At 36.2% G+C, this 22,371-nt stretch overlaps 1 protein-coding gene across 2 annotated transcripts; it reads right to left on the bottom strand.

Moving 5' to 3' along the window:
- Positions 1-582: 582 nt before the first annotated feature.
- LOC141520430 (tripartite motif-containing protein 10-like) lies at positions 583-21,715 on the bottom strand. Of its 2 annotated transcripts, XM_074232084.1 has the most exons (7): positions 21,643-21,715; positions 20,562-20,654; positions 5,642-5,872; positions 4,471-4,496; positions 3,468-3,583; positions 2,684-2,716; positions 583-1,632 (listed from the first exon to the last, which is right to left on the bottom strand). In XM_074232084.1, the coding sequence occupies exons 1-7, from the start codon at positions 21,643-21,645 to the stop codon at positions 1,100-1,102; spliced, it is 1,035 nt and encodes a 344-aa protein (XP_074088185.1). In that variant the 5' UTR covers positions 21,646-21,715; the 3' UTR covers positions 583-1,099. The 2 variants fall into 2 exon arrangements, with proteins under 2 accessions (XP_074088185.1, XP_074088186.1); XM_074232085.1 differs by lacking the exon at positions 2,684-2,716.
- Positions 21,716-22,371: the final 656 nt, after the last annotated feature.

Raw genomic sequence — 22,371 nt, 5'->3', positions numbered from 1 at the left:
ATCTAAGCTACTTTTAGAGTATTTTCTACTTAGGAGTAACTTAAAATAGAATGTGGTTATAAAAATACATTTTGAGGTATTTGGTTGCAGCAGAAATCACTAGACCAGGTTACTTTTTAGTTTGAGAGTTTTGGAGTGTGGCTCTAACAGTGTCAGATTAGAACTGAGCAAAAATTAGTATGTCTGACTCATCTTGGTGAGTTTGGCCTCAAGAGTGTTGGGCCATTTTTGCTCAATAGAATTAATTGTTTTTGTTGAGTTGTTTCAGTCATGTCTGACTTTTTGTGACCTCATTTGGGGTTTTCTTGGCAAAGATACTGGAGTGGTTTGCCACTTTTTTCTCCAATTCATTTTACAGACAAGGACATGGACAAGTGCCTGAGGATGAATTTTAACTCTGGTCTTCATGACTCCAGGTCCTGAGCTCTATCCCTTGCAACATCTATCTTGCCTCATAATTATTAGAGTTAATGAATACAGAACATGGTCTCCTGGGAAGAAAAGAGGAATTTTTTTTTTTAATGAGATACTCTAGATCATTATTGTCAAGATAAAAAAGAAATGAGTGTATCTTTATCTTGTATTTTATTTTCCATCTACATTTAAATATTTCCCAAATTCAATCCAATTCCCATTTCAGTCTGGTTCTTGCCACTTCCAGGGCATATTTTGGACCCTGGACACCTGTGGGCCTTGTGGTTCTGTCCTCTGTTCCCATTATCAGGACGATGAGTCAAAGCTGCAGCCAGCCAGCTAACTGTAGGTTCAGAGATTTTCACTTGTTTGGAATTTTTTCACAGCTGGGGACATTTGGGGAGGTGGATTTTGTTTGATGAAAGTGAATTATAAATGAAATTGGATGGATGAAGGTAAAAGTAGTAGAAAAGAATAGAGTTCAGAAACTATTATTTGACTACAAACACATTAAAAACAGAAAAAGCTCTTAGAACTTATGGTTGGAGAGATTCATTGACATGACACTTAAAGCCCCCAACAAGGAATAGAAATCTGAATTTGGTCATGCAGTCATGAACACCTCAATGGCAATAGCCCCTAGGTATTTGTCCATGTTGTAAATCTCTTAGAGAGGAGGAGATGATCAGGGGAAGCAGCTCTCCCTACTGGGACACAATGTTATAGAAGACCCTTTTGAGGGCAGCCAGAAAAAGGGGAAGAGTTTCTCAGTGAAAACAGCAGAGAAAGTGAAGATGGGACTCTTAGTTTCAGGATTGTAGAATGACACCAAGCCCTCTTCATATTCCAATACAACTCTGATCTTCTTGGGTTTTTCTTTCAATGTGATGCTAGTGCAGGGTGATGTCAGGGCCTGGTACTGACTTTCATAAAGTCCGATAGCCCAAATTCCTTCCTCGGGTCTTAACTTAAACCATTGCTTCCTGTTCACTGATTCTTTGATAACTCCTAGTCCCCAGTAACCTCCGTTAATCACCTCTGTATCCCAGCAGTGCCGGCCAGAGTTGAAACCCGGAGATCCCAGCACACAGGAAAAATAGGAAAATCTCTTTGGGTTTCTGGACACAGCCTGTTTGGTCCCTAAATTTTTCACATGCTGATGATCCTCCGTCACCATAAGAAAAGCATTGGCAGTTTCTGGATCCAAAGACATAGAATCTGGGGGGAAAAACCAGAGACTTGTTTGTGGAGAGAATGATCACAGTGGAAATCCATAGCTTGGTTACAAGGGTATGAATGAGTGGGAGTGGAGGACGTGGGAAAGGACTCTGCCAGAAGACAACTGTGATTCTTCCTCCCTCCACCCCATTTTCTTTAGAGGAAGGTGCCTTTCATTCTAAATCCAAAGATATTTCTAACTACATTATGGTTCTCAGTATTTTCCACAGAAGAAGAGACCTGAAGATCACTGGAATCTGGTTCAGATTCTATTGACCATGAATGATCAACTCTGTTGTTCAAAAGGCAATAATACCAATTTCAGAGTCCTGAGGCTTCTCTGAAATTAAGAAAGCTGAGCTTTGCTTGTAGAAAGTGGGGTTCTTCAACGAAAGAACACATTTTTTACAGTCAATAAGGCTATATAGCCTCATTACCTATTTAGCTGCTCTCACTTTCCTTGGTTTCAGATTTCAATACCTTCAATTGTCCTTCTTCTATTGTAAACTATATTGTTTTGTTTATCCATCTATGTTTCATGAAAACTAAATTTGTTTGAAAGTGAGCCCAGCCAAGCAAATACAGAATTTGCACAAGAATAACCTGAGTTCTGTGATCCAGTCCTATTTCCTTTGAATATATAAAATAGCCTAATTGCTGTTAGTTTCTGTTATTCTCTCTACCCCTTAAATGTTCAGGTTATGGGAAGGAGTATGCTTCTTTGCTTTTCTTAAAAAAAAATAACAGGCTGTCATGACCAACTGTATCAGAGAACTAAAGTAGAAAGATGCTTCTCATCTCAGGTTTAAGAGGGAGGTAAAAAAGATACAAATATACAGAATGAGACACATAGTTTTATACATGGTCAATATGAGAATATGCTCCATTATGCATATTTGCATATTTGTTTCAGTGGGTTTATCTTATTATTTTTTAGTATGCACATGGAGATGGGAGAGAAAAACAAATAATGATTGAAAAAAATGTGATATTCATAAGGTGATATTCCATATAGATAGCCTTACCAGACTTTTTATTTTGAGCAATTTACCTTTTATTTCCAACAGGGGAGATGGTAGTATTTCTAGGGGGGGGAAAAAGTAAAATGTTTTGAGGCACTAAGTAGACAGATACTATGCAAATATAAACTATTGCTATTCATTATGTATTACAGCAGAAACTTCATCATCTAGGTCATTAGTTGTCAAAATTTTTGGTCTCAAGACTTCTTTACACATTTAAAAATTATTGAGGACTCTAAAGAGCTTTTGTTTATGTGGAATATATTCATAAGCATGTGTGTGAATATATATGAAATATATATGTGAGACATATATAAATATTTATTTATTGTATTAGAAATTAAAATAGATACATTTTAAAATATTAGTTATTTATAATGACAAATTCATTTCATGTTAATATAAACATAATTTATATAAAAATGCTATGTTTTCTAAAACAAAAAAGAAATAGTAAAGAATGGCATTGGTTTATATATATATATATATATATATATATATATATTCACAACTTCCTTTAATATCTGCTTATTAGATGACAGTTAGATTCTGATATCTGCTTCTACATTCATTTGGTTGTGATACAATGTTCTGGTTAAAACATATGAAGAATATCTGATATCAATATATAGTTAGGAAAGGGAGTAATATTTAATAAATAATATCTTAGTATTAGTAGTTTTAACCTTTTAGACCCCCTGAAAGTGTCTCAAGGACCTCAAGAAATTCATGGGCCACATTTTGAGAACTGCTGATCTAGATGTTCATGGATCAATAAAAACATTTCATATGAAAACATTTATAGTCCATTACCTTTGAGCTGTTGTAAGCAATTACTGAGATTCAGATGTTTCCGGGAGAAATTCTTGATTCTCTTGTCCAGGTCAAGGAACTTGTAAGTTGGCATAAGGGGCTTGGTATTATCATGCCTAAAGACAGACATGAAATTCTGAACTCAAGTGAGATTTTTGCATTTCTCATGTGAAAGTGATATATGTGTTACTACTTTTGTTTCCCTAGCCTCTAACACAGAGTGGTGGATCCTTAATACTTGTAGGTTGATTCATTGAATTGAACAGGTCAAGAGGAACAGCATCCCAGAAATTCCATTTGCCAGATTCAGGAGCAGGGAGTTGAGTTACTCAACACTTTCCTACTAATTTCTTTAATATTCTTCCCCTTCATGGAGGTTCTGAAATCTATCCGGGAGACTACCTATCAGAATTCAGTATCATGAAGCCACCAGGTCACAAAACTCAGCTGAAACTTTTATTCTTGCCCTATAAGTCGTCAGGCGATAAGATATTGTTAGCAATACTTTGGGTTGGTTGTTAATAATCAAACTAAAAATTCCTAGTGTATCAACATCTTACCTGCTCCCTCCTTTAATGACCAAAGTTAAAATGCTTTTAATAGGATCATAAATTTAAACTCAAAAAGGAAGCTTAGGAGTCATCCAGTCCAAACTTCTCATTTTACAGAGGACACCGAGACCCAGAGAAAGTTAACTTGATCAAGTTTCCACAGTTTAGTAACAGGTTAGGACTCAAACCCAGATCCACTGACTCCCCACCAAGCTTGTTCTTTCTACTATTTTTCTTCATGTTTCCTTCCAACTTCTTTAGGTTCCAGACAAATGAACAAGCAACTACAAGGCTAAGTAAATGGGTTTCTTTGTTCATTATTTTACTCATTTAGCATCTACATATGTCTCAGAATGTGACCACTACATCCTCATCAAATAGGTTCCCCAAATCTTTTTCAGGGGACAAGGCTGGCAACAATTCCTGAGAGTACTGTCAACCCAGCTACATACCTGCTGCGCAAGATGGTCCTGATATCCTGTAAGAAAAACAAAGAAGACTCAGGTCCTGATCTACATGCCCTGAATTTCTTCATTTTTTCAAAGTATACCATAATCTTTTGAATAGTATTTATGTAGCACATTTGTTTTACAACTTAAAAATGAGCTTATCATGGGTACTTTTTCTGGGAACAGAAATAGAGATGCATTCTTTCCTACTTTCCTGGTGTTTTCACATATATGTTTAAGTTCATTATTTGGCAAGATTGCTTAGTAAATGTAATTGACTTAACCATCTAACAAAGTCATGTTGCTCAGTAAATTCTTCCCTTTAATGATTTATTAAGATATTTAACTGTCATAATGGTAATGTAATAATGTATATATTGGCAGCTACAGTTGCTTTGCTACTTGGATTTTGCTCAATTTTTCCATTGTTACAAGTGAGTAGGGACAGCTAATGGTGCAGTGGATAGAACACTGGCCCTGAAGTCAGGAGGATCTGAGTTCAAAACCAAGCTTAGACACTTATTAGCTAGCTATGTGACCTTGGGCAAGTCAGTTAACCCCATTGCCTTGCAAAAACAAACAAAAAAACCCCACAAACTCCCCCCCCCAACAAGTGGGTATTTATTAAGTATGTGTCTGTGTGTTGGGGGAATATACACATTGGGAAATGATTCTATTACAAATATGGTATATGTTCTTTAAAGTTATTACTAGCCATTTAGGTAAATTTCAGACCTGTTTCTTGCCTGTCTTTGCATCATCTCTGTAGTCAGAAATTGGCTCATTAATACCAACAAATTAATAGAATCCAGAAAGGAGAAATCCAAAGTAACCGAACAAGTAGTGGGTGGGCAGAATTAGACTGTGATTTCAAATCAAACTACCAGCTTTAAAACCCCTTGTACTAGACTAGCTATCTCTTTAAGGTAGCATGATTTTGTGAGTGCTTTGTCAAAGCTAATCAATCATGTCTTCAAACTGAGTCACAGAAATACCTTTTCTGTTTGGACAACACATTCCCACTTTTGGAAATGGAAGTGCTCTGCTGAAGTTTCTGTGTCTTCTCTACAGGGACATTTAGTTACCTGTCTTTGAGTTGCCTAGTGTTGGTTGATGGTATTGAATATACCCTTCCTTTTATCCCTAGTTTTCCTCCCCTATTGACTGTTCTAACCTCTAAGAATTGATTTTCAGGCTTTTGATGCTTCTTTTCCATTTCTCTTAAAAGGTTGCTGAGCAGAGCCCTCTCTTCCAAGAGCTTATTAATATTCTCATCTTGTGCCTTTAAAATAGCCTTGTCTATCTCCTTCAGTTGGGCCAGGAAATCTTGTTCTTTCTGTGTTAGGAATTGGTGGAATTTTTCAAATTCAGATATTATCATCTGCCTCTCAGTTTCTGTTTGTCTCTGAAATATACAAAGATAAATGAGAAAGGGAAAGCTTTTTAAAAAAATCTCCATCCAACATGAATGAACCCTTTTTTTCTTCATCACACATAAATAATATCACATTATGTAAGTCTTTCCTTAATTCTATAATATTACATAAGATAGGAATTTCTGAGAGCACAACATTTGATTCTTTTAAAAATATGTAGAACTTCAAACCACATTAGGTGATCTGCATTTAATAGCTATGATGCTTAACCCTAGTTTTATAACATTCCTAGAATGTTTCTAGTTATTTATGAAAGCAAAATTAATTTTAGTTCTTTCATTTTTAAGAAATACTGAATTCAATTAAACATTTATAAAGTACCTGTTATATGAAAAAAATGTGAGACACTGATGATACAAAGACCAAAAAAACAAAAACCCCAACAAAAAACCAGTCTGTCCTTTTCTTATTCTACCTTCTAGAGGAGGACTATGATGTTTACACAAAGAAGTAGGAGGTGGAGTCTGAGTAGGTTTCATCCCTGTGGGATTCAGAGAGATCTGTAACAGGGGAAAGTGAATCAGAAGACCAGTGGAAGGAGGACTCATGCTCAGGACAGGGTGGAAGTCATATGAGGGGCCTGGGAGATGAGCTAAGATTTCACCTGCAATTTGACGTTTCCTCCTTGCCTTCTGGGTGGGGGAATGATTTCTACTTTGGAAAGCATTGTTGATCTACCACTCCATTCAACCCTATGACTGAAAGTGGGAACAGAAAGGGCAAAATGGGAGCTGGCTGCAGCTGTGGCTGCCCCTGGCCACTTGATGCTGAAGTTGCTATTGCTTCCACTTAATTTGAGTTTGGCAAAGGTAGACCTGTAATAGATTTCCAGAGCTGTAGTGACTGAGGAAAAGATTCTGGGCAAGACACAGGACCAAAGTGTTATGATGGCAAGATAGGGCACTAGGTGAGCCAAGGCTGATATGTAGAAGGACTGGACCAGCAAAGCCCAGAAACTGGCACAATCATGCTGAGATAGTTCAAAATCCTTATTTTCAGCATTTGTTTAAGTAATGTTTAAGTATGGGATTCCAAACAAGAAATCTTTTCCCTAAATCTTTCCCTAAATCTACCGGCTAGAATGAGATTTGGGGGAAATGATTGGGCTTAATAACTAATTTTAAAATAGTTTTTCTTCATTTTTATAAAACATATCAATACTGAAAAATCTTATGAAATAAATGAATTTCAGGGATAGCTAGATGGTGCAGTGAATAGAGTCCTGGCCCTGTAGTCAGAAGATCTGAGTTCAAATCCAGACTCAGATATCTGATGTTGTACAAATCCATCTAACCCCAAATATCTTGCAAAAAACCCCCAACAACAACAAAATTTGTGAATCTCAGGAGTGAAGTTGGTTAAAGGAACTGGAATCATATTGAGATTTCCATGATTTTGATATCAGCTTTATATCAAAATTGGATTGAGACCAGTGACCTTTGTCCAACATAAGTGCTGGGAAATCTGGGTGTTGAAAATGGGTAGGTGGGGTGGCTAGGTGGTATAGTGGATAGAGCACTGGCCCTGGAGTCAGGAGTCCCTGAGTTCAAATCTGACCTCAGACACTTAATAATTACCCAGCTGTGTGGCCTTGGGCAAGCCACTTAACCCCATTGCCTTGCGGGGGGAAAAAAAACCCTAAAAACAAAAAAAAAGAAAAAGAAAATGGGTAGGTAGTCCAAGAGTTCATAGGCTTAAGCACACTCTTGGTAAATGGTAAGGATACTGTAGAGCCTTCATGTAAAACCTACTGGTGCACTGGAAAAGTTTAGATGAAACCACCAGGTTGGTGGCTTGAGCGTATTGCCACCTGGTGGTCAACCGGTGAACTACATTCCCTTGTTTAATGTGAGAATTTGCTTTCTCTATATAGATGATTCAGGCATGCAACTAATTCACACTATTCATGAGTTAATATAGCCACTAACAACTTGAATTATTGGGAGAGGTTTCACAGAGGAGTTAGTGAGAAACAGTGTGTTCCCACTATGAAGGATGGATTGTAAAGGTAGGAAAAGGAATGCTGAGTTGGGAAAAACATGTAGACCAGTTTAGCTGGAAAGGGGAGTTCATGATGGGGAGTGATGTGAAGGAAGCCTGGAAGGAAGATTGAAGTCAGATTGAAAGGTTTTGAATGCTAAGCTAAGGAGTTTGCATTTTATCCTAAGGGTAATAGATTTTCCCCTGAAGACTTTTGGAGCAAGCAAATATCATGGTTACAACACCTGTGCTTTACAAATACTGTTTTGTCAGCTGTGTGTCCAGGAAAGGCTTGAAAACAGACTAGAAGGATGGAGAACAATTGGAAACTATTGCAGTCATGGTAGATTTGATAAACTAAGTCTGAAGCAAAGTGGTGGCTGTATTATTAGAGAGAGTAGGATGTTCAGGAGAGATGCAGAACTGACAAGACATTGAGGGAGGATGAAGAATCAAGAATTAACTCTGGGTCCTAGTTCTTCTATGATAACACCCTCAGTAAAAACAGGGAAGTTTAGCCTAATAACTACTTTTTGTTAGTGGGTTTTTTTTGTGGTAGAGAATAGAAATGGGTTTTTTTGGGAAACTGTTACGATTAAGTTTATGCAACATCCAGGTAGAGATATCCAGCAGGCAGGTCAAGCTACAAGATCAAAAGACCTAAATTCAAATCCCACTGTAGATGTTTAGTATTTTTGTGACCTTGACTTAACCCCTTTAAATCTCAAGCTTTTCATGAGATAAAATATGTAAAATGCTTTGCAAACCTTAAAAGCATATAAATTTTATCATTATTATTTGCATTGAGGTGATAATTGGATCCTTTGGACATGGGTCCATCAATCAATCAATCAATTTATATGCCAGTATGTGCCAAGTGTTAAGGACAAAAATATAATAAATGAAATCCCTATTCTCAAAAGAACTCTTCCTCCATTCTATGGAGACAACAAATATTTTTGAAATAATTTTTAAATTGAATGCAAAATAAATACAACATAATTTAGGAATAAGGGCACTGAAAATTGAGAAGATCAGGAAGGATGGTGCTTGAGGTGTGTCTTGAAAGGAAGAGGGGAATTTTATGAATCAGAGATCAAGAGGGAGCTGATTCCAAACTGAAGATGGAAGATGAAGATGTATGAGGAATAGAGACAAGATCAGTTTGACTGACTATAGACAATAATGAAGCTGGAATTCTAGTCCTCTAAAGATAGGAGTTTATATTTTACCTTAAGAGGCAACAGGGGGTTGCTGAAACTCAGTAAAGAAACATTATGGTCAGACTAGCACACAGTGCTTAAGGAAAAACCCATTGCCAGCAGTGTGAAGGAAGGATTGGAGTGGGGAAGAGACTTGATCAAGTCCAATTAGTCAAGGGTATAGTGAAGAAAAGGGAAGAGAGGGGAGAAGAGTAAAGGAGAATTTGAAGAAAAGGGATCCCAGGACAATTTGTGTGAGCAGATAGTGATAATCTAGAAAAGGAGACTGTAAAGGAACAATCAGTTAGTAGATGAATTAGAAAAGAGAAGTATCATTAAAGCCAAGAAAGGAAAGATTATGAAAGGAATATGAAAAGTTTTTCTTTTGATGTTGAGGAAGTTGGGAGATCTCATGAAATTTTTAAAAAAAGATGTGGGTCATCGTGTTAGAGAATTTGGGAGCCAGTTTTTGGGATCCATTCTGTTTTTTTCTGTGTCAGTGTATCCATCTTAAATGATAAGCTTCATGGAAATGAGTAATGTGATTTCAATAATCATAAAGCTTTAGAATTGGAAAGGACTCAATAGATCATCTAATCCAAAATTCTATCCCATTCTGGAATCTTCTCAAGAATACTTCAAATACATTTTGTTGAAAATTTTCAAGAAATTCACAGATTTATGAAGTTTTCCTCTTGTACTGTCTTGGCTAATTCTAATTTTCAAAAAAGTTCTTCACTGGTTTGAGCTGAATTCTTGCCATCTTCTAACTCCACAAATTGGTCCTAGTTTTTCTGTCTGGAGCAACAGGCATTCTTTGTATCCTCAAGTGCCTAGTTCATAGTATCCATTCTATGTGATATCTTCTTAAATATTTGAAAGTCTGCTTTCATGTCCCTTACTCTTCCTTAGTCTTTTCTCTTGAACATCAACAGTTCCTTGAAAATGATTTCCTCATGTGTCATGGTTTCCAGACCCCTTTTACAATCAAGAGTTTTTTTTTTTACCTTCAGCACCATGTCTTCTGGGGGGAACCACATCTGGTTTAAGAAGAATGAGGATTAAGAAAAATGTCATTAGACTTGGCAACCAGGAGATCATTATTAACTTTTGAGAGAATAATTTCACTTGAGTGAGGAGAATTCAGAAGCCATACTGCAAAGAGTTAATAAGAGAGTAAGAGAAAAGGGAATGACAACATCTATGATAGATGGAGTTTTCAAGAAGTTTAGCCACAAACTCTGAGTTCCTTGAGAGCAGACCCTGTTTTTTTTGGGGGGGTTGTATTTTTTGGTATCCCCCAGGTCTTAGGACAGGTGGTGGCATTTCTATTGTTCATTCACTTCAGTCATGTTCAACTCTTTGTGACCCAATTTGAGGTTCTCTTGGCAAAGATACAAGAGTGGTTTGCCTTGCCTTCTTTAGTTCATTTTAGTATATTTTACAGGAAACTGAGGCAAACAGGGTTAAGTGACTTGCCTAGAGAAACATAAGTACTAAGTGAACTCAGGAAAAAGGTCTTTTTTTTTATTTTTAGATTTTTCAAGCCAATGGGGTTAAGTGGCTTGCCCAAGGCCACATGGCTAGGTAATTATTAGGTGTCTGAGGCCGGATTTGAACTCAGGTACTCCTGACTCCAAGGCCAGTGCTCTATCTACTGTGCCACCTAGCCACCCCAGGAAAAAAGTCTTTTTGACTCCAGGCTTGGCACTTTATCTATTGTGCCACCTAATTGTTGCTCCTGGACCTTCTCATGTTGTGCTATACTTATTCATGTTCTTGATTCTCTAAAGAGTATTTTCACTCAATAATTGAAGATCTGTTCCATGAAGATTTGTTCCATGAATACTTTTCTTTCTATATTGCTATCAATTTCTCAATACCACTCTTCCACTGGAACTTTCCATTTATTAGGAAGCATAGTTAGGGGGCAGCTAGGTGGCGCAGTAGATAGAGCAAGGGCCCTGGATTCAGGAGTACTTGAATTCAAATCTGGCCCCAGACACTTAATACTTGTTAGCTGTGTGACTTTGGGCAAGTCACTTAACCTTATTGTCTTACCAAAAAAAAAAAGCATAGTTAAATGATTGTGCATCGATCTATATCAGATTGTTTGCCTTCTTGGGAAGGTGGAAGGGGAATAACGAAGGGAGACAAATTTGGAACTCATAATCTTACTTAAAAAATGAATGTTGAAAATTGTCTACATATAATTGGAAAAAATAAAATGTTATTTACAAAAAAAGCATAATTAAGCAAGTCAAACTGACACATCGAACATGTCTGACTCCATTTGCCTCATTCTTTACTTGCAGTTCAACTCCTGTCTATCCAAGAAAGCTGTTTCATCATCAACCCTCTGGAGTTTAGATTTGTCATTGTAGCAATCTGGTTTCTGGTTATCTTTCATTTATTTTTTTTAAATAAGTTTTTATATATGTCTTCTCCTTTCTTAGGTCAACATGATTAATCCCCAGTGTTTCTGTCCCTCCCCTTTCCAGAGAATCATCTCATTTAACAAATAGAATTTTTAAATAGAAAATATATCTGATATCTTTTAGTGTAACTTTCCTTTATGTTGTTGTCATTGTGTATATTGCTCTCTTGGCTCTACTTCACTTTACTACAATTCATAGGAGTCTTCCTAAGGTTCTTAGAATTCTTTATATTGTCCACAAGTCACTTAAGACATGCTAAACTAACAAAGGAGGCAGATAATATGAAGACAACCACATACAAGCAAACTATATATAAAATACATTGAGCTAAACTCAGAGGGAAGTAAGTAGCATAAGAAGGATCAAGAACAATTTTATCCCACCTTAGCAAGCAGGGGAACCCAGGAGATAGTGAGGAAAAAGAAATTCTAGGCATGGGGGGAAGTCAATGGAAATGCCTGGAATAGAGGCTTTTAGAAGGATAGCAAGGAGGCCAGTGTGGCTTTATCAGCTAGTATGCACATGGAGGTGAATAAGATATAAGAGGATTGGAAGAGTAAGAGGGAGGTAAGTTATAAAGGGCTTTGAATCGAGATGATAGGGAGTCACTTGGGTTTAACTTAACTTGAGAGGGGGCAGGGTGAAACATGGTCAGGCTGGTGCTTTAGGAAGAATAATAAGAAATGACATATTTGTTGTTTCTTACATACGATAATATTCTATTACATTCATATGCTACAATTTGTTCATCCATTCCCTAATTGAAAGACACCAATTTGGTTTGTTTCTTTTTTTCAGCAGAATGAGTGCTATTCTGAATATTTTATTATATATGAAATCTTTTTATCATCAGTCTCCTTGGGATGTATACTTAAAGAGAGGTGGTACTGAGTTAAAGGGCATAAAGTTCAGTTAATTTCTGAAAGAGTTCCAAATTGTAGGGGCGGCTAGGTGGTGTAGTAGATAAAGCACCGGCCTTGGAGTCAGGAGTACCTGGGTTCAAATCCAGTCTCAGACACTTAATAATTACCTAGCCGTGTGGCCTTGGGCAAGCCACTTAACCCCATTAGCCTTGCAAAAAAAACCTAAAAAAAAAAAAGAGTTCCAAATTGTTTTCAAAGATGGTTCAGCCTATTCATAACTCTACCAACAGATGCTACCCAAATAAGTCTCTTTCCAATAAACCCCTCTAACATGGACTTTTTTCTGTTTTTACTGAATTGTGAGATGAAACCTTATAGCTGTTTAATTATTCATTTCTATTATTAATGACTTAGAACATAATTTCATATAGTTGTCAATTGAATTTTTAAAAATCATCTTATTTTAACCGTGTGTTAACTCACAACTTGCATCCCAGCAAATTAGTAAAGATGATAAAAAATAAATGGCCAATATTGTAGGGGCTTTATTTTAAGTGTGTTCCTTCATAGACAAGTTGTTGAGTTTTAGTGTTTTTATATTCCATGGAATGCATTTAGCCTTTCCATTTCTTATTCTTCCTTCTTTTTATAGAACCAGTCCCACCTTCTTCTCTCATCATAAATTTTCTTAGTGATATTGCTATATAATTCCCATTATTCTATTTCAGCAGACTAGTTTATTCAAGTCTCTTTAAATAACAAATGATAAATTATGAATGGGTTTCTCAAGAGAAAATCATTCAGTGCTTTAGTGGAATAAGTAGTTTTTTCCTCATATAAAAGTAAATAGAAAGTAAGCTCTCAGTATAAGATAGATGAACACATAGGTTTTGGAGCCCATTGTTTTGTAAGCAATCATGGATGAAGAATGTTAATCTAACTTAATAGAGAGAAAAATGTTTAAATCATTGTTATTGTCCCGCCACTCTGATCTCCAACACGAGTTTGGCCCTTGAAAGTCAATAATGTTGTTCCTAGGACTGGATTATGCCAGGAGACTAAGACTCAAGTTATACCATCCTGGTCATCTTTCTGATAACTTCTTGTAGATCCCTAAGGCATAAAAAAACCTACCTCATTGGAGTCAGGGCCCTTTAGACTTGGTGGCTATCCCATGACCATAAGAGTCATCAAATCTTGCCCTGATGACCAGATATATTTCCATATGAGACAAAAACGTGCTGTTTCTACCCAAGCTAAATACTGGAGTATCCTTGTTGAATATCTTTTCTATATTATGACTAAGTAAACCTCCCTTAGTGTCAAATAAGTAATTCATTTCATCCCCACATTAAACTTTAACAGAAGGCTGACCTGAGTCAGACTCATTCCTAGTAACCATTTATATTAAAAAAATTTTTTAAACAAAAATGAAAATATGACAATATCATAGTATTTAATTGATGTCAAAATTTCAGGTAGAAATATCCCATGACCTAAAATTCTATAAAGGAAGTGAGCCCAGAAAGCATGGGAAACTCTTAAGAATAAAATCTTTTTGGAGATTATGATGTTCCAAGATTTACATCCATATAGAATCTCTAAAGAGCATTTGTGTTTCAAAGTTTAGTCCTTAAGAATTAACTAGTTAAGAGACAAATCTTTGTATCACAGAATAGATGGGTCACATTAAAAGCACTATGCAGTTTTTAGCAATCCAGCTCAATTCCTTCTTTCCCATCACTTCTGGGTCACATTAAAAGCACTATGCAGTTTTTAGCAATCCAGCTCAATTCCTTCTTTCCCATCACTTCTGGGTCCAGTATATGTCCTAATGTCCCAATTCAGTGAACTGAATCAATTGCATTTTGTTGTTTGTTCAAAAAGTATTTTCTATCTATTTAGTTTTTCTAATATGGAAAACCAACTTCTTTTATGCAGCCATGAATTTCAATAAGGAGGATTGTTGAATAACTTTCAGGAGTTTCATGAATTCATAACAATAACATCTACAAAAAAGAAACTTGTTTCTACCCAAGCTAAATCCTGGAGTACCTTACCTTCTAAATTTTAAATTTTGTGCAGAGAACATCCTCCCTAAAAGTGTACATAAATCTCCCTGTTTATTTCAATAATAAGAAAGTTAAAAGGAGCATGAACTTTAGAGAATTATGATAACAGGGGAGTATGGAGGAAGAAGGGCATTGATAAATTTACCAGGTCCTAGACACAGAGACAGGCACTTCAGGCAAACGGCACATTCTTTCCAGGAGAATCAATCAACAATCCTTTGGTAGGTGCTTACATTGTTTCATACAATGTTCTAAGAATATAAATGACTAAATATTTGTTTTCAAAGTGTCTTTCCATTATATTCTTCAACTATGTCACATTCTTTGTTGCTGGAGACAGAAGCTGGCCACCAACTAATTCCTTCCACTTCTGAACAAGGTAGATTGAACAAGGCAGACAAGGCTTCCTGCTCCTAAGAATATTGGATACTATGGCCCATCCAGGTGGCCTCTCCTTTCCTTGCTATCAACTCCCACTCCCCTATGCATCTGTGACTCTGTAGTCCTAGACCTCCTCTACAGGAAGCGTCAAGTTCCCAGACTTCTATCTTTCCTTACAATTGGGAAAAAGTGTAGCATCCCCACTGCCAATATGGGATAACACTTTAATTTAAAATGCATCCTATTAAAAACTCCTTAAGTTCAGGGACTAGGTCCTGTCTCTCTGTAGTCTGGTTTTAGCGTAATGTTTTGTATTTAATAGACACTCTGTAGGATTTTAAATATATATAAATACACATGCATGTATATATCCCTGACATGTATAGTGCTTGTTATGTGCCAGCATTGTATTTAGCACTTTTCAAATATCTTGGGTACTATTATCATCCCTACTTTACAGATGAGAAAACTGAGGTAGAGATAAGGTGATGTGCACAGGCTCACATACCTAGATTTGTACTTAAGTCTATCTGATTGCATTTAGGTTAACTTCCTCATTTGTCAAATGTGGAAACTAATTTGCCCCAAATCATACAAGTAATTTCAAAACTGGGAGCAGTAGCTTCCAAGTTATTTAATTCCTGTCCAATTCATCTAATCATTAGACCATGATATTATAGAGATAAAGGACTGTTTTTACCTCTTTTTTCATCCTCCAGACTTAACATGATGACTGACATCGCTGCCACTATGTTTATTGATCTACTAGGTGTTAGAGATGCAAAGACAAAGCAAGACATGAGGAAGAAATGCATTCATGGTAATGGCCATTGACAAAGGCCAGCTTCCCTGTCATGTAAGGCCAAGTGAAGGACCTGGGAGTATTTATTTTGGACAAGAGCATACTCAGGGGTGGCATAAGTCACTATTGGGGGATAGTTGTATTCAAGAATTTGAAGGACTGTCATTCATGTGTAAGAGGAACTTACTTGGGCAAGTCACACTCCCATTATTGCCTCATTTAAAAAAAAAAAGAGGAATTAGACTTGTTCTGTTTGGCCCTGAGGTCAGGATGAGAAACTATGTTTGAGAAGTTACAAGAAGCACATGAAGACTTGATATCAGTTTTGAACAGTTACTGTTGTTCATACATAAACCTCATAAGGCAAGCAATAGACTTTGAAATACCAAACTGAGTCGAGATTTTGTATTTTATCGTATAGAAAAAAAAAGCCCTGAATGTTTTGGGGTCCAGGAATGCTTTAAGAAGACCTGAGGTTGGGGCGGCTAGGTGGCGCAGTGGATAAAGCACCGGCCCTGGAGTCAGGAGTACCTGGGTTCAAATCTGGTCTCAGACACTTACTAATTACCTAGCTGTGTGGCCTTGGGCAAGCCACTTAACCCCATTTGCCTTGCAAAAAAAAAAAAACCTTAAAAAAAAAAAGACCTGAGGTAGAAGAGGTTCAATTTTGTGGAGGATATCTTAGAAAGGGGAGATTATAGAAGCTAGAAGTCCAATTTTTATAGTAGTCTAAAGCAGAGTTATCAAATATGCTGCCACCACATGCAGCCACAACACTCCCTCTATTGTAGTTGAAGCAGATTAAAATGTAATTGGAAAATAATTGATAAAATAAATAAAAATACAGGAAAACATTTAAAAATTAATCAAGATGCTGCATGTATCATGTATAGAATAGTAGCTCTTTGGCTAGAAAGAGGTGATACTGAACTAAGATGGTGATTCTGCAGGTATAGAGAAGAAAATAGATGAGATAAATATTTTGCTTATAAAATCATTAAGATTTGACAATTTAATTCTATATCAGTGGTGAAGGGAATGAGGAACAAGGAAGGATCAGGAATGACTAAGTTTTCTAACCTGGGTAAACTAAAAGAATGACAGTATCTTAGTCTAGTGATATTTTCCCTATTATCACATTATGATTGTTTAGTGGAGAGGAATAAAGGGAATTTTTTAGAACTTTGAAACCTCAACTCCTTAAGGTGATGAATATCATTATGTTTGAATTAGACTTCAACCTTGGGTTTGGAGGGAAGGGCCAAAATGATGGAGGAAAGGTAGGGTGTTCCAAGAGCTCTCCCCCAAACTCCAGATACCTTTATATAATGACTAACCAAATTCTAGAGTGGCAGAACCCATAAAAAGACTGAGTGAAACAATTTTCTAGCCCAAGACAACTTGGAAGATCTGCAGGAAGGGTCTGTTTACACCAGGGTTAAAAAGAGCAGGCAGCTGTTTGTGGTAGCAAAGAATTGGAAATCTAGTGGAAGTCCATCACTTGGGGAATGGCTGAACGAATTGTGGTTTATGTATGTTATGGAACACTATTGTTCTATTAGAAACCAGGAGGGCTGGGAATTCAGGGAAGCCTGGAGGGATTTGTATAAACTGATGCTGAGCAAGATGAGCAGAACCAGAAAAACATTGTAACATGGGGGTGATGATTAACTTTGATGGACTTGCTCATTCCATCAGTGCAACAATTGGGGACAATTTGGGGCTGTCTGCAATGGAGAATACCATCTGTATCCAGAAAAAGAATTGTGGACTTTGAACAAAGAACAAAGACTATTAACTTTAAGTTAGGAAAAAAACTGATATCTTATTGTCTGATCTTGCTTTCTCCTATACTTTGTGTTTCTTCCTTAAGGATATGATTTCTCTCTCATCACATTCAGTTTGGATCAATGTATACCATGGAAACAATGTAAAGACTGGCAAATTGCCTTCTGTGGGGGGGGGGAGGGAAGTAAGATTAGAGGAAAAAACTGTAAAACTCAAAATAAATCAAATCTTTAAAATTAAAAAAATAAATTGTCTTTTTCAGGTATAGTCCTGTTTTCTTCATTAGATTACAAACTCATTCTAGTCATGGAAAGTCTTCTCATCATTCTTTCCCTTTGCCTACATAAAATAAGGCCTTAATAAACATTACTGGCCAACAGGCTCTTCTAGGAAGGAATATGGCAATAGAATATTTATGTAGTCCTTGAGTCTGCTATGTTGTTTGTTTTGTTTTTGTATCCACAGTACCCATGTTCCTTAAACATAAAATAAGCTTTATTTAATTCAGTAGGCATTCATTGTCTTTTATGTGCAAGACATTGGGCATTAGAAATATAGTAATAAAAACAAAATGGTCCCTGCCATCCAGGGTCTTATATCTTGGGTGTATGTGTATATATACGAAGTCACCTGAGCCTTTAAAGGCAGCTTGGGATTCTTTGAGACAGAGGTATAGAGGGAGATTCTTAGCATTTGATATAGCCCATAAAGGAGAGATGTGTTGTGTACAAGAGAGATGACAAGTAGGTCAGTTTGACTTTAAGTAGGGTATATAAGAAACTAATGTATAAGTCTTCGAATATCATATAAAGGAATTTGTGTTTTTCCTCTAGAGGCCATGAATCAGGGGAATCTTTGTCAGAACTGTACTTTAGGAATATAAATTTGACACCTGAGTGGAGGATGATTTGGAAAGATAAGAGATTAGAAGCAGGGAGGAAGATGAGGACCTGACCTCGAGTTTTGAGAGATGTCCTAAATGCAGAATTAATTGATAGCACTTGACAATTTATTGCATAAGAAGAAAAAGGAAACTTGGCAATTCAAGAATGGCTTAGGGGTTGTTAATCTGAATACCTGATGGTATGTCAACAGAAAAGAAGTAAATTAAAAAATGAGTAAAAGTTAGGGAGAAGTTAGTAAGACATCTAAATGGAGATAAGTATCATATCAATGATGGAAATTTGAACAAAGGAAAAATAGAAAAGATTTGGTTCAACATTAGGGAACTATAAACATAATATGACCATGGTAACAAAAAAATTTAAAACTACATGATAATACAGAAAAAGGTGTATAAAATGCAATGCTAATCTATGTTGGAAACATTAGAAAGCATAGAAACAAATGGAACTTTCCTTGATATAGTAAACTATCTATTGAAAAACAAAAACTAGAATTATCTGCCATGGAGAAACACTAGTGATCAAGAGTAAAGCAAGGCTATCCACAGCCACCACTATTGTTTAATATCGTTTTCAAAGTGATAAGTAGAGTAGTAATTAAGAAAAAGAAATCATTATCATCAATGTTGATAATGAGGAAACAAAATCATTGCTATTTGCAGTTAGCATGACTATTTATTTAGAGAATCCTAGAGAGTCAACCAAAAATTAATTAAAACAATAACTTGAATATAAAATAAATTGATAAAAATTGTTTAAAATTTCAGTATATCTAACAAAATCCAGCAATAAGGGATAGGGGGAAAAAGTCCATTCAAAATAATACTTGGGACTTAGCTGTATATGACTAAAAACACTCTGCAGAAATAAAGAGAAATAATTGAAGAAATATTAATTCTTAAAATATACCATGCAAATATTTTATAAAATATAATACTACTTAAATTAATTTATAGATTAAATATAAATCTAATCAGAGTACTAAGGAGTTACTTTATATACTATACAAAATAGCAACAAAATTCATCCAGAAGAACAAAACATCAAGACTGAAGAGTAGCAATAAAAAACAAAGGTAAAAATGAAGGGGACATAATAGTATCTAAAATGAAGGGGACGTAATAGTATGTAATTTCAAATAAAGCAGTTACCATTCTAAACATTTGATTGTGATCAAGAAACAGAAAAACTGGAGTAGCTAAGTGGTATAGTGGATAAAGCCTTGTCCTTGCAGTCAGGTGGATCAGAATTCAAAATCAGGTTTAAATAGTTGACACTTACTAGCTGTGTGACCCTGGAGACAAATACTCTCCTGATTGCTTTGCAAGAAAGGAAATAGAAAAGTTGATCGATAGAACAGATTTAAATAAACAAAACTTTGATAAACTGAAAATTATTGTGTTCAGAAAACCCAAGGATACCAACTACTGGGGTTATGACTTCTTATTTAAAAAAAAAATCTGCTTAGAAACCCAGAAAGTAGTCAAATAGAAATTAGTTTTTAGATCAGTATCTTAAATCACACAGAACAATAAACTCCAAGTGAATATATTGACCTAATGATAGATTTATCTACCCATAAGTACACACATCCACATGTATAATCTAAGCATTGTGCTAGGCAAGCCCCTAATGATTAGAGAAATGCAAATTGAAACAATTCTGACAATCACTTTACACCCACAACAACTTGGCAAAGTGTCTAGAGAAGACAAAGGATACAAGAGAAAAGTCATGCTAATATACTTCTGGTTAAGTCATTGAAATGCACTTAACCTTTGACCCAGTGATGCCACTCAACAATCTAGCTCAAGTATAAAGAGAAAGGATCTATGTGTACAAGAATTTTTCCAGCAGCACTTTTTTTATAGCAGTATATACATAAGTATACTTATACAAATGTTTATACACACAAACATAAACTGATAAAAGTTAAAAAAACAAGCTTTACATGCAAGATCATGGTTTTTTTATGTAAGCCTCATTGTTTCTATATATTGAACTATATAACTATGGTGGCTTGTTAAGCTAACAATTTTTTTAATGTAATAAGGTACATGTAGATTTGACAAATATTTTTTCAATTGAATTTAACAACTTCATGTAAAACTAGGAGGAACTTTTTACAAGCATAAAACTTCTCTTTCTGAAGATCACATGCTATTCACAATTGTACTAGGGATGAGTATCTGAGAAAACCAACTGAGGAGCCATGCCCTCTTCATACCAGTAATTCCTGACTCTTCCTTACTCCTTTGATTTCAAGTTCCAAAACAGTATTCCTCTTCTTCTTCAACTCCAAAGGGTTTTCAATTTTTTCCTAAAGAAACAAAGATGAATTTTAAACTTTGAGAGCCTCTAAATGCCAGGATTTACTGCTCCATGGCTTCAATTTAGATTCAATTTAAAGTATATCATCATATATAATCACTGAAGATGATTAAAGATCATCTAGTCTGTATCCCTTATTCTAGAGATGATAAAACTGAGTCCCAACCAGATGAAGTGACTTGCCTTAAGTCACATTAGCTGAATGGAAGAGCTGAAACTAATGTCCCCTGGCTTCCTAGACCAGTGATCTTTCCACTGTTCTATACTGCTACCTTCATGCTTCCTAATTTAAAAGAGTAGCTAGTAGGGAGTGGGAGGTTCTGAGACTAAAGGCCTGGGTAACAGGTTTGGATTGTCTGATGGAACTAAAATTTGAGTTATCAACAGCCCAATCAATGTTACCTTGAAAGGCTGGGGTAATGATATAAAAGAGGCATGACAGTGTTTTACTAGTGATTCAAAGTCCTGCCTCCTATTCTTTTAGTGTACTTGGTGAAGGACAGAAGATGTTGATGAATGTGCTAAGTGTAGTAATGGTACCAAATCACAGGAATGAGGTTATCCCTGTGCTAATTCTTTTGGGTGGGTGACCAAAACAACTTGGAGTGTAAGCAGAAGATGCCTTGGGACCCTCACGCCCTATACTCCTTTTTTAATTGCCCCAAGGTATGTCTAATGCTCCATTCTATATCTTATTTCATATAGCTTCTTACTATAGTATACCCATCTACACCCATACCTAAGATTAGCCTTCCTTGGAAGAATCACATTCTTTCCCAACTCCTTTCTCCCCAGTCAGAATTGACCTTTCCTACCTCTCTTTCTCAAAAGGCACAAACTAATATTTTTAATTAGTTCTAATAGGTAACACATGTTCCAACAACACATTATCCAGAGGAATAACTCTACTGGTAGGAATTTTAGTAGGAGTGAAATTTGGGTGAAGGGTAGAACTTTTAGCATTTTAAAAATCATACCATTGTAGCTGCACAAAAGAGGAGTCAGCCATGTATCACTGATGATGTCTCTAAGCCCTACCCTGGAGACTACAGCAACGTGTATCCTTATAAAGGTTGGGGTCCTGAGACATCAGCATGTGTCACTCCATATCTGCTATATATAGCACTATGTCCAAATCCTGAGACCACAAAAATGGCATTGTGACCTCTGCAACCTCCTACCCACTAGGGAGCAAGACTGAGCAAGTTGTACTGGGCTAAATTCATTTCTGTGCTGTTTCAGCTAGCCTGTGATTCAGTGGAATTGGGTCAAATTGTAGAAAGGCTCCAGGGTTCCAGTGGGGTAAGCCTACGGGATTTCCATGTGGTTTGCAGCCCCCAGGTCTGATGGAGGCAAAAATAATTTACCATAAGAGGAAAGAAAATAAAGTTAACATCCTTTGGTCATTGGACATATCAAATTGTGAATCTGGGAAGAAAGTATCTGCTAGATTCCTTAAAAGTCTAGTACTCTGTCCTCAGCACTCTGCTCTGCTGTTGCTGATCTTGAGTAAAGGGAGTTGTTGTTTTTTTCTATTTAGTTCCTATTAGAAAAATATCACTAGTTCATTCATGCTGTAAAATAAACCAATTTCCTCAGAAACTTTACACACATTTACAGGGTAAAGTTAGGGGGTTTTGCAGCTCTATAACCAGTTTGAACTACAGTCTGAACTATTTATTATCTTTCCTTTTCTTGGAAGCCAT

Source organism: Macrotis lagotis, chromosome 4 (genome assembly GCF_037893015.1).
Source record: "Macrotis lagotis isolate mMagLag1 chromosome 4, bilby.v1.9.chrom.fasta, whole genome shotgun sequence".
Taxonomy (NCBI): domain Eukaryota; kingdom Metazoa; phylum Chordata; class Mammalia; order Peramelemorphia; family Peramelidae; genus Macrotis; species Macrotis lagotis.
Note: the sequence above shows the minus strand (reverse complement) of the source record. Positions and strands in the feature narration are given on the sequence as shown.